The sequence below is a fragment of the Xyrauchen texanus genome, chromosome 28 (genome assembly GCF_025860055.1).
Source record: "Xyrauchen texanus isolate HMW12.3.18 chromosome 28, RBS_HiC_50CHRs, whole genome shotgun sequence".
Lineage (NCBI taxonomy): Eukaryota > Metazoa > Chordata > Actinopteri > Cypriniformes > Catostomidae > Xyrauchen > Xyrauchen texanus.
This window is the reverse complement of record NC_068303.1, coordinates 25,898,703-25,915,149: the sequence shown is the minus strand read 5'-3', so window position 1 is coordinate 25,915,149 and position 16,447 is coordinate 25,898,703. Positions and strand designations below refer to the sequence as shown.

Genomic DNA, 16,447 nt, shown 5'->3' with positions numbered 1-16,447 from the left:
GGGGGACTAGTTCTTTCAATTAGCGAATCTTCCCCTTAGACTTTGGGAAATGTTATGTTACTTGAATTGGTGCTATTTTAGAGCATTTCTATCTTAATACTATGAAAGCTTTTGTTTGGAAAATGTTAAAGCATTATATTGTAACATTGTTTTGTTTTCTTTCCTAAGGAAATAAATGAACTTTGACATCAAAATAAGTTTATTTAGAGTCTAATTTAAATGCTTTAAAAATCTGCGATTTAATCGTAATTAAACAATTTTTTTCAACTGACAGCACTAATAAAAATACATAAAAAAAATGACCTACAGACATTTTTAGTAAAACTGCCACGCAAAATGTTAAGTGAACACTTTAGATATTTATGCAAACAAATAGCTGAATATGTGTTTTGAAATGTTCTTTTTTTTTAAACTTGACACAATTTATTCACTGAAAGTAGATTTACCAAATTGTTTTTGCTATTAAATTTCATTCAAATATGCTATTAGCATAAAATCTGTCGTAACGCTCACATACTTGCATGTCGTGAGACGCAGTCTATATTCACAATTTTGTTTTAATTTTATATCGCCAGCACAATCATTGCAAATGTATCGTGAATAGTTAATATATCTATACCTCTGCTCTTCAATGCCTTTTGGTCTCTTTGAGGAGCTCAATTTCTTAAAGATTTTCTGTGCCACTTGTATTTACACCCAAAACCTGAGTTTGATTGATCACTGTGCCAAATGTGAAGAGGTCATTTTTGTGCTCCACTTGATGTCCATGTTAATCAGTGAAAAGCCTGTTGAGCCTGGTTTTCTGCTCACAGGATACCTTAGTTACTTGAAGGCAAGGAGAAGTGCAACTAATGGATTTTTATAGAATTGGTTTGAATAGTGTTCCTTTTTTCTATGTATTGTTTTTGCAAGCTGTGTATTTATGAATTTTTTTTTTATTGCTACTTGTATTTGCCATGAAATAGCCATTGTAGCTGATATGGCAATAAACACCAAACAAACTTGAAGGCAAGGTTTCTCCTTTGAAATCCACTGTGAAACAGACCCTAGAGCAATAAATAAGAGCGTGTTATCAGGAGCTGGTTGAAGGAAGAGGATGCAGCTGGACGAACAGGGCTTGTGGCTGAGATGGCCGCCCAGACTCTCCTGGAGCCTTTGAGATGCTGGAAAACGGGGCCGTCCCTGCACATTTGTTTTTTCTCAGCTGTTTCATCCCCTGCGACCACGCAACATGCCCTACTACCTCTAAACCTTTCCTCTCGGCAGGAGTTCAAGACTGTCCAGTGACCATTTAAATCAATGAATTATGTAGTTGAATCCCACTTGAAAAATATTCGTTTGACAACAGGTTGTGACTGGAAACGTTTTCTTTATCTCTCCAAAAGTTTGTGAAATGTTAATAAACATACATACCTTTTTAAAGTTCAAAACTGACTGCATGTTCCTGGTCTTATTGTGAACAATTTGTTTTTTTTAAACGAATAGCCAAATTGCTATTTTGCCATTGTTTAGAGAACTCTGATTCAGGTGATCCAAAAGTTTACCTTTACAAAAGTAAAATGGGTTGCAAACGGATTTGCAGATTGTCATTCGGGATGAGCTTTCAGTAACGTCTTTCAATTATCAATAGCGTGTATTTGGGAGAGCACATGTTTGCTTGACAGGTTTGGCATTAGAGTGTGCAAGTGATATGAACCCTGCTGCCCTCACTGGACAAGCTTGAAGCAGAGCACTTCATGTTTACATGTTCTATTGTGTGGTATAATATCAGAAATCTATTAAGTCACCATGTTTTTAACCTTTTCTCACAGGAAAGGACTTGTCCAGTCGCAGTGAATCAGACCTGGCTTGTATTTTTGGGAAGAGATCGAAAAGAGAAACAAGAAACCAAGATGAGGTAAGCAATGTGGTGAGCCCTGTTGATGTGGTGTCATGTTGTTTTATATTTTACTCCCCTCCATTCAGAATTGACTAATACTTAATTTAAAGGAATAATTCGCCCATAAATTAAAATTATTTTAGTATTTACTTTCATGTCATCCTAAATAGTGTTCGACTGATCGCCAAGGCTGATAAATCGGCCGGTATTCAGACTTTTTTTAATTATCAGCATCAGCCGATTAAATGTCCTGCTTGGACAATTTGTTTCTTGAGGTCACTGAGAATCGCCTGCTTTCATGTGAAGCAACTGAGACATGTAAACGACCTATCATGGTTTTCGTTTTCTTGTTAAGTGCCATTGTGTTTCTACAATAATGGTGTCATTTAAACTGTCCTCATATCAGAGCCACGGCAAACACGTTTGAGCTCATAATGTTAAAGTGCTCGCCTGTTCATTCTCCCTCACTCTCTTCAACTGTTCCCTGTAACTTTTAACTGTCTTGTCTAATGATACAAAAGCAAATATCAATTAAGCAAATATCATATACCGTCTGCAAATATGCACATATCTTGTTTAAACAGCTGTAATAACCCAACCTCACAACTTCAGCATATTCAGCCTCCTGTGGAGCGTTTAATTTATGTATTTTAACAGTCACTCCTCAACAGTTCCCTGTCACTTAACTTTCTTTTCTAATGATAAAAGGCAAATATCAATAAAACTTGTATTATATTCTGTTTGCAAATATGTAGATATCATTTAAACAGATGTTATTCATGAACCTCAGAAAAATCCAGCATTTTCTTCCCGTCAAGCGCTCCTCTAATATCTTCCTCTGTAGCGCGTGTATTCTATCAGCCAGAATCAAAAACTTCAGGATCAAAAGTTCCTCTGATTCACCAATCATGACGGTCACTCCGTGTCAATCCAAGTAGGCGATCCAGGCCGTTTAAACTGTCAATAGATTGCTGCTCACGCTGGATCCGAAGTGTGTGAGTGCAACTTCAAAGCTGCGTCCGAAACAAGGAAAGTGCTGCCTCCGGAGGCTGTATACGGAGGTAGGATGAAAATAAGGTGCTTCTCAAACTCTTTGGAGACCAGTTTCCTTAAGAGTGCCATTCATTCAAAACAGTTGTCAGTTAAGCTATTAACTGATTAGGCAGCAAAGTCAGCTGCCTATGTTTTCGGATGCAGCCCAATTATAATTAATTATAGTGGTAAAATCACTTCACGTGTGCTATGTAAGTGTCTTATTCACTATGCACTGTATGTACATTTGGTTTGATACTGTATTTATTGAGTAAATGCGATTTTGTTAATGCGCACATGCCATCCATGGTTGCTGTACTATTGTGCGTACGGTTATTTCCTACCTAATATATTAACAATTTCTTCAGATGCAAATAAATTCCTACAGAAGTCTGAAGAAACCACTATCTACCATTTAAAATACAATATGCATTTTTAGTTTTGTGTGAAATTGAGTAAATGTAGTGCTAATAAGTGTTTATACACAAAAAGTCAAAAGTTTTGAAACACTTCTCATGATCTTAAAAATCTTTTCATCTGAATGCATATGCTTAAATGTTTGAAATTGGTTTTGTAGACAAAAATATATTTGTGCCACCATATTAATTTATTTCATTCTAAAACTAAAATTGTGTAATATATATATATATATATATATATATATATATCACTCACCTAAAGGATTATTAGGAACACCGTACTAATACTGTGTTTGACCCCCTTTCGCCTTCAGAACTGCCTTAATTCTACGTGGCATTGATTCAACAAGGTGCTGAATGCATTCTTTAGAAATGTTGGCCCATATTGATAGGATAGCTTCTTGCAGTTGATGGAGATTTGTGGGATGCACATCCAGTGCACAAAGCTCCCGTTCCACCACATCCCAAAGATGCTCTATTGGGTTGAGATCTGGTGACTGTGGGGACCATTTTAGTACAGTGAACTCATTGTCATGTTCAAGAAACCAATTTGAAATGATTTGAGCTTTGTGACATGGTGCATTATCCTGCTGCAAGTATGGGATGGGTACATGGTGGCCATAAAGGGATGGACATGGTCAGAAACAATGCTCAGGTAGGCCGTGGCATTAAACCATGCCCAATTGGCACTAAGGGGCCTAAAGTGTGCCAAGAAAACATCCCCCACACCATTACACCACCACCACCAGCCTGCACAGTGGTAACAAGGCATGATGGATCCATGTTCTCATTCTGTTTACGCCAAATTCTGACTCTACCATCTGAATGTCTCAACAGAAATCGAGACTCATCAGACCAGGCAACATTTTTCCAGTCTTCAACTGTCCAATTTTGGTGAGCTCTTGCAAATTGTAGCCTCTTTTTCCTATTTGTAGTGGAGATGAGTGGTACCCGGTGGGGTCTTCTGCTGTTGTAGCCCACCCGCCTCAAAGTTGTGCGTGTTGTGGCTTCACAAATGCTTTGCTGCATACCTCGGTTGTAACGAGTGGTTATTTCAGGCAAAGTTGCTCTTCTATCAGCTTGAATCAGTCGGCCCATTCTCCTCTGACCTCTAGCATCAACAAGGCATTTTCGGCCCACAGGACTGCCGTATACTGGATGTTTTTCCCTTTTCACACCATTCTTTGTAAACCCTAGAAATGGTTGTGCGTGAAAATCCCAGTAACTGAGCAGATTGTGAAATACTCAGACCGGCCCGTCTGGCACCAACAACCATGCCACGCTCAAAATTGCTTAAATCACCTTTCTGTCCCATTCTGACATTCAGTTTGGAGTTCAGGAGATTGTCTTAACCAGGACCACACCCCTAAATGCATTGAAGCAACTGCCGTGTGATTGGTTGATTAGATAATTGCATTAATGAGAAATTGAACAGGTGTTCCTAATAATCCTTTAGGTGAGTGTGAGTGTGTGTGTGTGTGTGTATATATATATATATATATATATATATATATATATATATATATATATGTGTATATGTGTTTTGAAATTGATCACTTGGACCAAATAATAAAGAAAAGCAGCCAATAAGTGCCCAACAAAGATGGGAACTCCTTCAATACTGTTTAATAAGCATCCCAGGGTGAAACCTCAAGAAGTTGCTTGAGAAAATGTCAAGAGTACATTTCTGCAAACTCTAGGCAAAGGGGGACTACTTTGAAGATGCTAAAATATAACACAGTTTTGATTTATTTTGGATTTTGTTTTGTCACAACATAATTCCCATAGTTCCATTTATTTAGTTATTCCATAGTTTAGAAATACATTAGAATACTATTATTCTAAAATGTGGAAAAAAAAAAAATTATAATAAAGGATGTTTCAAAACTTTTTGACCGGTGTTGTATGTGTGTGTGTGTGTGTGTGTGTGTGTATTTGGCAATTGTATGTTTGTTATTTACTATATTAAATTGTGTGCTATATCGGCATTGTATCGGCCTATCGCCACACTGCTCTCTGGATATCGAGCCATTAAAAACCCATATCGGTCAACCACTTTTTCTAAACCTGTGTGCTCTTATTTTATTCTGTGTAACAAACTGAGAAATGTTTGTAAAGCTCTTGTCATACAATGACAGATCATAGTAACCATGACTGCCAAGCTCCAGAAAGAACAATACAGCAGCTTTGTGTGAGGAACCAAATGCAATTTAAGAATGTACCTACTGATAATCTTCCCCACGAGGCAGAGTAATTTTGACTTTATTTTGATTTCAACTCCAAGTTATTTTCCTCAACAGCTGAGATGACATGGAGAACTCTTGAGCTGTTGCATAAAATATGTGAATAAAATTGAGATCGGCAAGTTACCTGACAGTTGAGCATACATTTGAAGCACCACTGAACTCTTCTGTCACATGACCTGTCACAGAAAGCTGCAGGCTGATAATCATCCATGTCATAACTTGCAGTCTGACTCCACCCACGAGTCACACTGTAGGCAAGGATATCGCTTAAATCCCCTTAACGGATTTGCACCCTCTCTCTCTCTTTCACCCCCATACTCCTGTTAGCCACCTCTGTGGTCAAATCAGGTAGTGTACTTCAGATAGGATGCTTGTGGGCACAAACAACACTGTACCCATCATCTCCCGGGTACAGGATGCAGTGAAATGAGTAAAAACCAGAATTGCTGATGATCACTTGAAACCCCTGAAACTTGGGGGATTATTTTGAGTTTCTGGTTACATGACTAATAGTTAGCAGTTTTGACTCAATTTGAAGGTTGCTGTACCAGCTCTTGCATGTTTCTATTTTCTTTGTGGGTCCTTTTTTACTTTTATTTTTATTTTATTTCTGTGCCTAGTAATTTGCAAGCAGAAATACAATGATGTTTTGGAGCTCAGTGTTGCTCCATTTTTGTTTTGGTGTATTTGATCAGGCTATACTGACTTTTGTTGTTTATTTCACAACTTGAATTCTATTTCTAAAAGCAGGGAATTTGCTGGCCATTCAAAAGTATTAAAATGAAGGCTATTAAATATGTTAAACTTCACCCAAAAATGAAACTTCATAATTTACTCACCCCTCATGCCATATAAGATGTGTAGGATTTTCTTTTTCTGAAAGAACTCAAAGGTTTTTAGTAGAATATTTCAGCTCTGTAGGTCCATACAATGCAAGTGAATGGTGATCAAAAAGGAGATAAAGTCAGCATAAACATTATTCATCTGATTCCTGCAGTTTAATCATTTTCTTCTGAAGTGATTCAGCTGGTTTTGTTTGTGAACAGACCAAAATGTAACTCCTCTTCACTGTTCATTGGCACCAGGCCCGGATTAAGAATTCAGAGGCCCCTGGGCACAATGTCTTGTAGGGCCCCCCACCCCACCCACACAATCAAGCTTTTGAATTTTTGTTTACTATTTGCTGGTAACACCTATAGCAAGCAACTAGCTGGCATATGCAAGCACATAGTGCCTCACCTTTACCAATCCAGTTATATGAATCAAATTCTTCCATAATTAACACACAAACACGTACACACACCCATTAATGTAGCTTTCCTGTCTGTCTCTCTCTTCCTCTCCTGTCCTCTACTCCTCGGCTCTACAGGGACTGCCGCTCTTTGTCTCTCTCCCCCTCTCCTCTTCCTGTGATGAAAAAGATGCAAACAGTATAGGTCATCTTAACAGAACTTTTTTACTCTTCTTTATACTCTCTTCTTTATAGTAAAAAAATTCTGCACTTATGTATTTAGCACTTTATTATTCATGGCCCCTAATGGCACTTTGTTTGATGATTGAATGATAGTGAAATGGTAGTGGACACATTACAAGATGCTGTAAGTATTATGGTATAATATTGGTTGCTTACAATACAAATTACAATTGCTGGTGTATGACCTGTCCAACTATTGACAAATGTACTACATGTAAGTCGCTTTGGATGAAAGCATCTGCCAAACGCCCTAAATGTAAATGTAAATCAAATGTAAAATAAAGCAGCTTGTTTTTGTTTTTTTTGATAATACTATATTTCATGTAAGTTGTTCTCTCTCTCTCTCACACACACACACACACACACACACACACACACACACACACACACAATACCTCCTCCTCTCCTCAGGGTCTGTCTGTCTGTCTCATGCTCTCCTCCTCTCCTCAGGGGCTGTCTGTCTATCTGTCTGTCTAGCTTAATAATACTAATTTAATAGATCAGATGCACACACAATTATCCGTGAACTTGATAAATGTTGCAGATATGTTCTTCTAGGATAGCCTGTGCCTATCCACTATCCACAAACAAATTGCTTTCAACTTATGTGTGCAAAATTCAGAATTCAACGAATGTGCAGCAATTTCTACAAATAGAGACATTTTTGTGAATAAAATGTTGTATTTTGTATTAGTGATCATAATTTGCGCATGCAACAAAGAGGATGTAGCAGGTGACGCGTGCATTTATTGACGTCTTTTCTGAGTCGATCTCATTTGAGTGTATTCGGCAATGCTTATAACGTGTAATTAAACACGTTGAGTTTATATTCTGGGCTCATCAGATTTTTTTTACATAGTATTATTAGTATGATTTTTACTGTCTGTTAATAACACTGTCCGTCTCTTTATGTTAAGGTTTGTATTAATTTCGATATGCCAGAGGGCAGAATAAGACAGGGAATTAAAGAATGCATTGTAGTTATGTTGACCTACTGTTTTCATAACACTGGATATTCTGCTAATTCATACTTTTCTAAAACGTTGCATAATGGCAATTAACTTATTTAGCAATTACACTAGTGCTAGTTTTGTTGCCAGTGTTGCTCAAATGCACGCGTACGTGTCACCACCAGCAGTAAGTACCTGCATGTGTTGGGAAAAGGGAGAAGAGCGAGTTCGGCAAAAGGCGGATTCGAACTCTGGCCGAACGCGTCAAATGCTACCATCATGCACCTCACGACTTACGCTACAGTAGTTATTTTGTGTCGAGCGTCTTTTTGCTAAAAAGACAGGCACCGGGCCAGCACGTATAGTGCAAATATACGCTCCGTTTTCGGAAATGAAATTTTGTTTTTAAAAAAATAAAATCTTCCCCTCGCTTGGGCCCCAAGTGCGCATGGGCCCCTGGGCCCCAAGTGCGCATGGGCCCCTGGGCCCGTGCCCATAATGCCCATTGGGTAATCCGGGCCTGATTGGCACAATCATGATTTCAAGCTCGATTGCACTTCGTATAGTGCCATCTAGTGCTCTGTGTGTGCGTGAAGCATTAGGAAGTGTAATTGAACTTGATATCACGATCGTGCCTAGAGACTGCAATGGCTAGATGTACAGTGAAAAAAGGAGTTCTATTTTGGTCTGTCACAACCCAAACCAACTGGATCACTTCAGAAGACATTGAATAAATCACAGGAGTCTGATGGATTGCTTTTATGTGACTATCTCCTTTTTTGGAGCTTCAATTGCCTCTAAATGACTGGGATTTGGCTTGAGTTTTATATTGATATGCTCTCTATAATACATTGTGTATTTGATACTGTGCATCAGTTTTCACCCGAATATGTCTTTACGTGAGATTTATTCTGGATGAGAGCAGCAGCAGCGCGCACTCTTTCAAATTACTTTAAATTTGCTTTATAATAAATAAATAAAAATTTAACGCTCTTATGTGTGTGCGGGAAAAGAGATCGCCATTCGCCACACGTGCTCTGCCGCTCTCATCCAGAAATATCGATAATGTAAGTACACTTCAAAAACTATGTTCCACAACTCTGCTAATTATTAAATAGAACACGTTTTATCAGACTTGCATTACTGCGCAAAGTCATTTATAACTGAAAATGTTGACTATATAGAGACAAAATCAAATATGTTACGTATTAGGGATATTTAAACTAATATGATGGATGAAATAGATCATGGTGGAAATTGTAGAACTCCGTCTGTTACATAGTGCAACCTCTGTGTGTTACCTGTTAAGCTGGAACTTGCATTTCAATGGCACAAAAAGTCAGAAAATACAATGAAGTCTCTATTGACCTATTATCCATACTAAATATAATGTGAAAGAACAACATGCCAGCTTAAGGAAAGTTTGTTATAAAAAAAAAATTATCTTGACTTTAGGGAAGTAGGCCACACCTTGACACAGCAGGAGGACTGTAAAGTGTAGTAGAATAAATGTTTTAATATTTCCATTTATTAAATGGATTAAACACATTAAATGTATTTGATTACATGTATTTCACCCATCATTTTAGATAAAACCAAATTGAATGGATAAATTGAAGATGAAGTAGAAATAAAAACTAAATTAAAATTCAAAATAATAATAAGGTATCGGTTACCTAACGTAACCTCGGTTCTCTCTAGATGAGGGAACGAGTATTGCGTAAGCTAGCTTACGCTACGGGAAAGATTCATCTTTTCTGAGATATTGAAGCCAAAAAATTATCCTTAATTTTTGTATCCATTGTCAACGCAGTGCGGCAGCTGCAGACCTTGAGCGGGCTGGCTAGCGAGCTCATAGGTTGCTCTGTGGCAACTGCTGCAGCCTATAGACGAGCTTGGGCGAACTCGCGATCCAATGAGAGGCGTCGCGCGCTCACTGCATCAAAGCCCGCCAAAATGGGCGTGACTAGAGTGCATATAAGCGTAGTTCGTAGGCTGGAACCCTGGTTTTCATTGACTGAAGCGAAAAGTCGCTCGTGGCGCGAGAACGGCCGGCTACGCCAATACTCGTTCCTCATCTAGAGAGAACCGAGGTTACGTTAGGTAACCGATACGTTCTCTTACGAGAGGTTCTCTCAGTATTGCGTAAGCTAGCTTACGCTACGGGAACCCATTGTCAACGCCGTGCGCGCCAAGCATCCACTGTATGAGCCCCAGGGAATTAAGGGGGACCCGGGGAGCCCTTATGAGTGGGGAAATAATATTTGGCCGGCAAGAATGCGGGTCATTGATTGTGTAATACATAAGCACATAGTGGGAAGTGAACGACAGAGCGGCGGTGCCGGTCTGTGTGGAATGTGTCCCATCAGTGCAGCTCACCAGGGGAGCTGTAGCGTATTAAACCGCTAGTAGTTTTGCCTGCAGAGCGGGCACTTCCATATTGTAAAATCTGACAAAGGTGGAGGGGGAAGTCCATCCCGCTGCCACACATATGTCGTGAATGGATATCCCGCTGGATCATGCCCACGAGGATGCCATGCCTCTAGTGGAGTGAGCCCTAATGCCCAACGGGCATGGCAGGTCTTTTGACGCATATGCAGCAGCAATAGCGTCCACTATCCATCTAGATAGTGTCTGTTTCGAGGCGGCGAGACCTTTGGTGCGCCCTCCGAACGAAACGAAAAGCTGCTCGGAGCGCCTGAAAGCAGCGGAGCGCGCAGTATACAATCTCAGTGCTCTGACCGGGCAAAGGAGATTGGCGTCGCGTTCGCTATCGGATGCTGGCAGCGCCGATAGGGAAATGACCTGTGCTCTGAAAGGAGTACCGATCACCTTGGGAACATAGCCGTGTCTAGGCTTTAAAATGACCTTGGAGTCACTTGGTCCAAACTCAAGACACGCAGCGCTGACAGACAGCGCGTGAAGGTCTCCCACACGTTTGACTGATGACAGGGCAGTCAGAAAAACGGTTTTGAGTGAAAGGTATTTCAAATCCACTGATTGAAGTGGTTCGAAAGAGGGGGCTTTCATAGTTTCGCGAACTATAGAAAGATCCCAGATAGGAACCGATGTGGGGCGCGGGGGGTTCATCCTTCTAGCTCCCCTGAGGAAGCGGATGACCAGCTCGTTTTTACCCCATGACTGGCCGTGCCAGTCATGGGGTAAAAAGCGAACGCCGCAACGGCCGCCACATACACTTTGAGCGTGGATGGGGATCTGCCCTTATCCAGCAGCTCTTGTAGAAATACGAGCAGCGACGACACCCCACATGTCCGCGGGTCCAGGTCTCTGTCGGTGCACCATTTTGAGAACACAGACCATTTTGACGCATAGAGTCTTCTCGTGGAAGGGGCTCTAGCGTGTATGATGGTGTTTATTACTCCTTCTGGCAGAGCGACGGGTAGTCGTTGATCACCCACGCATGCAGCGCCCGGCGCTCTGGGTGGGGATGCCAGATTGTGCTGCGAGCTTGAGAGAGGAGATCTGCTCTCACTGGGATGGGCCACGGCGCTGTCAGTGACAGCTGCGTAAGCTCCGGGAACCATGTCTGATTCTCCCAACGCCGGGCTATGAGGAGCACTGAGTGACGCTGCTTCCCTGATCCTCTGCATTACCTGTGGCAATAGCGAGACGCGAGGGAAGGCGTAAGCGGGCGCCTGGGCCAGTCCTGGGCCAGCTGCCCTCGCTCGAGAAAAATATTGGGCAGTGAGAGTTCTCTTTGGACGCAAAGAAGTCTATCTCTGCTCTGCCGAATAGGTGCCATAACGCCTGGACTGTTTGAGCGTGCAGGGACCATTCCCCTGGGGGAATATTTTCTCTGGACAGTCTGTCCGGGCCGCCGCTCAGGTGGCCTGGCACGCGCGTCGCCCTCAGCGAGCGCAGGTGGCACTGGGACCAACTCAGTATGCGTTTTGTCAGATGGAAGAGGTTCCTGGATCTGACACCGCCCTGACGGTTTAGGTAGGATACCACAGATCTGTTGTCCGAACGGACCAGGACGTGGTGACCTTGAATGACCGGGAGAAAGCGCACGAGCGCGCACTCGACCGCTATCATTTCCAGACAATTTATGTGAAGGAGCTTTTCCTGAACTGACCATAGGTCAAAACCGGAGAGCCCTCGCGAGACCGCGCCCCAACCCGTGCTGGACGCCGCCTGTCGAGATGACTTTTCGGCGAGATACAGCTCCCATTGTCACTCCCCGCTGATACCATTCGGCCACTGTCCAGGGCTGCAGAGCTGATATACAGGTCTGAGTCACCTTGATGGGCTGGCGGCCTGTGGCCCAAGCCCGGCGAGACGCGCGGGTGTTTAGCCAATGCTGAAGCGGGCGATGTGCAGTAAACCCAGCTGAAGTACTGCTGCGGCTGAGGCCATGTAACCTAGCACTCTCTGGAATTTCTTCAGAGGCGTGAGGCTGTTCATCTGAAAAGATGCGGCTAGTCGCTGAACACGGCGCGCGCGCTGTGTAGATAAGCGAGCCGTCATTACCACGGAGTCTAGTTCTATTCCCAGGAAGGAAATGGTCTGACTGGGCTGTAGTGAGCTCTTGGTCCAATTGACTGCAAGACCCAAACTGTTCAGATGGCTGAGGAGAACTGCTCTGTGAGACAGAAGCTCCATATGTGACTGAGCCATAATCAGCCAGTCGTCCAAATAGTTCAGAATTCGCGAAACCCTGACTCCGCAGGGGTGCGAGCGCCGCGATCCATGCACTTCGTGAAAGTACGGGTGCTAAGGACAGGCCGAACGGAAGGACGGTGTATTGATAAACCTGGCCGTCGGCTGAATCTCAAGAATGGCCTGTGACGGGATTTATCTGAATCTGAAAGTATGCATCTTTCAGATCGAGAGAAATAAACCAGTCCCCTGGCGCACATGCGCGAGGAGTTTCCTGATTGTAAGCATTTTGAACGGTCTTTTGCAAGCACCTTGTTCAAAACCCTGAGATCTAATATGGGTCTGAGGCCACCGCCTTTCTTGGGAACAAGAAAATAACGGCTGTAAAGCCCCGACTCGCTCAGAGAGGGTGGCACTTTTCTATGGCCCTTTGCACAGAAGGCTTGTTATTTCTGAACGAAGCATGCACGCTGCTTCCGTGTTCACAGTGGTTTCGAGCCACGCTCTGAAGCGAGGGGCGGCGATCGAACTGTAGCAAATAGCCCTGTTGTATTGTGCTTAACACCCACTTGGATATCCCTGGAATAGCTTCCCACGCTTTGAAGCGTAACGCTAGAGGGTGAATGGCCAATTCGCTCTGATTGCCGCGCACAGAGTGCTGAACAAAATGTGTGAGCGCGTTTAGTGTGTTCATGCATGATTGCTCGCAGACAGCATGAACAGGCTGTTTTGTGAGTGACTTCCCGATTGGAATGAATGGAGAAAGAGTCACATCTGTTACGTGATGCGCAAGCATAGTCATGGGCACGGGACTTACACACAGAGGAATGGTTGCTGGCCGTGTAACAGAGCGGGCAGAGAATGGGCGCACAGACGCATTTGTGGGCGCTTTCATTGACTCTGACGCTCGAGCGGTTCAGTAATCGCTTTATGTGAGCGTGCTCTGGTGGGGACACGAGACATGCAGTGCTTGTGTGCAGAAGTGAACACTGGATTGTGGGCACATTTTCTACACATAGGGCTGGTCGTGTGACAGAGCGGGCAGAGAATGGGCGCACAGACGCATATGCGGGCGCCTTCATTGACTCTGACGCCGAGCGGTTCAGTAATCGCTTTATGAGAGCGTGCTCTGATAGGGGCACGGATGTGTTATGCTTGTGTGTAGGGGCTAACACTGGGGTGTGGGCACTTTTTCTACACATAAGACATTTTTGCTCTTTAAAAGATTTATTTGGGTCACCGTGAAAACGGCGCTTGAGTGCAGGCAAGCGGGCAGTGTCACCGGCTTGTTGGCTGCTAAATTCACCACTGTAGTAGCCTGAGAGAAGGGGACTGACAGGGGCAAAGCTTTGACGGTGGTCCGCCGCGGCGGACTGAGCCGCCGCTTGTTCAACAAAGTTAGGAAGACTTCGGTTGCTCTGGTTTCAGCGCTACCTTAAATCGAGGCCCGCTGGGGCGGCGGTCTGCGGCGGCTGTCTGAGCGCTGATCGAGGGCGGCCGCCCTGTCGACGCTGAGAAGTCTGAGTTTGTTGAACTGGGCGCTGTGAAGAGGCTCGTGCAGGAGGCTGATCACGTGAGCGGCCTGCAGAGGAGCTAGCGCGACGCGGCAGGAAGAGGTTCATGGCTTGGGTGGCTTTCTGGACTTCTGAGAAGCGGTCAACAATGCCACTCACCGCGGAGCCGAAGAGACCGGTCGGAGAGAGCGGTGCGTTGAGGAACGTGGAGCGTCTTCTTCTCCCATGTCGGCTAGTGTTAGCCATAAGTGTCTCTCAGTCACAGTCAGCGAGGCCATGCACTTCCCTAGAGCTTGGGCTGCAGCTTTGGTAGCGTGAAGGGCGAGGTCCGTCGGCCAGAGATCAGTAACAGCCTCTGGGTGCCTGCCTTTCTCATCCCACTCCGAAGAAGGTCTGCTTGTAGGATCTGTAAACGGCCATTGAGTGCAGAGCAGATGCGGCTTGGCCGGGCGGCGGAATAGGCGCCGCCAACATAGGCGGAAGTCGCTCTGCAGGCCTTAGACGGAGCACAGGCTTGGAACGCCATCTCGCGGAGGGCGGACAAAGGTGTGCTGCTACCGAGTCCTCGACCGGGGATGGAGGAGTAGCCTCTTCAGTGGCGCCGCCCACCGACGCAGAGAGGTGGAGACGTGGGAACGGGTCCTGGCTGAAAAAGGAGCTGCTCCACGACTTTGCAAGCTCCGTATGTAATTCCGGCAGGAAGGGAGCGGCCCGGCCGCGGGTGTAGAGCGGCGATGGCTTTGAAGAAAGCAGCCGCCGAGTCTGTTGGGTGCCTGCTCAGGGGCGGTGACCACTCGAGCCCGAGGTGGTCGACGGCCTGTGTGAGGAGGCGTGTTAACTCCCCTTCGACTCGCGCGGGTCCTGCTGGATTCCTGGGCCGAGGAGGAGGCTTGGGAGCCTGACCACTCCTCGCTGTCCGAGCCATGATGGAACAGCGGCCCTTATCCTCCGCCTCGTCATCCGAGATGGCAGCAGTGCGGCCGCCGGCGGCAACTGCGCCGTCCTGGGGGGCGGGAGGGTGAAAGCGATGCTCGAGGGAGAGGCTCCGGCGAGGCAGTCGCTTCAACCACAGTTTCCGGCAGCCTTTGTGAGCGGGCGCTTCTTCCTGCGCTGCTGAAGGTAGGCGGCGCTGGCGGTTTCTGCTTTGACCGCTTCGAAGTCGAGCCCGCAGGGTCGACATCGGTAGCTCCTCGCAGAATCGCATCCGCCCTCAGTGAGGGCGAGCTCTGCGTGCCCCAGTCCCAGGCAGAGATCGCAGATGATGTGGCGGTCTCCTGTGCTGAGAAGGGCGCGACATGAGGCGCAAGTGGAGCGAGGCATCTTGAAAAAGACGCTCGTACTCTTTTGTGAATAGTTCGTGAGAACTAGCTTGCTGAATAAAAGGATACGTCGTCGGATGGCGTAGCTCGCAGGATGGCTGAAGGTGGCTGAGACGGCCGGCTTCTTCTAGCGCTGTCCACGCTTGCTTGATGCCCCTCGAACGGCGACGCGGCTTCCAGGTCAGCGATGCGAAGAGCTTCGCTGAAGAGATGAAAATCAGGGTTCCAGCCTACGAACTACGCTTATATGCACTCTAGTCACGCCCATTTTGGCGGGCTTTGATGCAGTGAGCGCTGGACGCCTCTCATTGGATGCGAGTTCGCCCAAGCTCGTCTATAGGCTGCAGCAGTTGCCACAGAGCAACCTATGAGCTCGCTAGCCAGCCCGGCTCAAGGTCTGCAGCTGCCGCGACTGCGCTGACAATGGATACAAAAATTAAGGATAATTTTTTGGCTTCAATATCTCAGAAAAGATGAATCTTTCCCGTAGCGTAAGCTAGCTTACGCAATACGAGAGAACCTCTCGTAAGAGAACTCTGGTTGTAATGACTAACACAGTTTTCACTTTCTTTAGTCCATGTTTGAATGGAGAGAGAAAAAGCAACAAATAACTGGAATGTCAACAAAATGCAATAGGAAGTGTGTTGAAGGACAGTTTTGTCTTCATACACCTAAAGCATATGCTTTCATACTGAAACCACTTTGAAGTTTGTTTATAAGGAAACTAATCATAGCATGTGATTATGAAATGCAACAGAGGTGTTTTTATTGCGTTTATATTGCCAATTGTTTTTTTCTTAGTTGTGAAAGTTAAAATAATCTTAAATATTGATGTTGAGTTTACGGTTAAAATTTTAATTTTGATTCATGAATCGATTCATAAGGACTTGATTCGGACTCGGCCTTGAGTCTGACTCGGCTCCTTTTAGATTGATGGTTTTCATTTGGTCAATCTAAAAACACGACACAGCATTACAGAAAAGATGACCGTGTT

At 44.5% G+C, this 16,447-nt stretch overlaps 1 protein-coding gene across 1 annotated transcript in view; it reads left to right on the top strand.

Moving 5' to 3' along the window:
- Positions 1–16,447, top strand: part of pinx1 (PIN2 (TERF1) interacting telomerase inhibitor 1) — a 47,339-nt gene that overhangs the window by 11,500 nt on the left and 19,392 nt on the right. Inside the window, exon 6 of the mRNA XM_052096349.1 lies at positions 1,812–1,897. Coding sequence (XP_051952309.1) covers positions 1,812–1,897 — 86 coding nt within the window. The remainder of the gene's footprint in view (positions 1–1,811; positions 1,898–16,447) is intronic.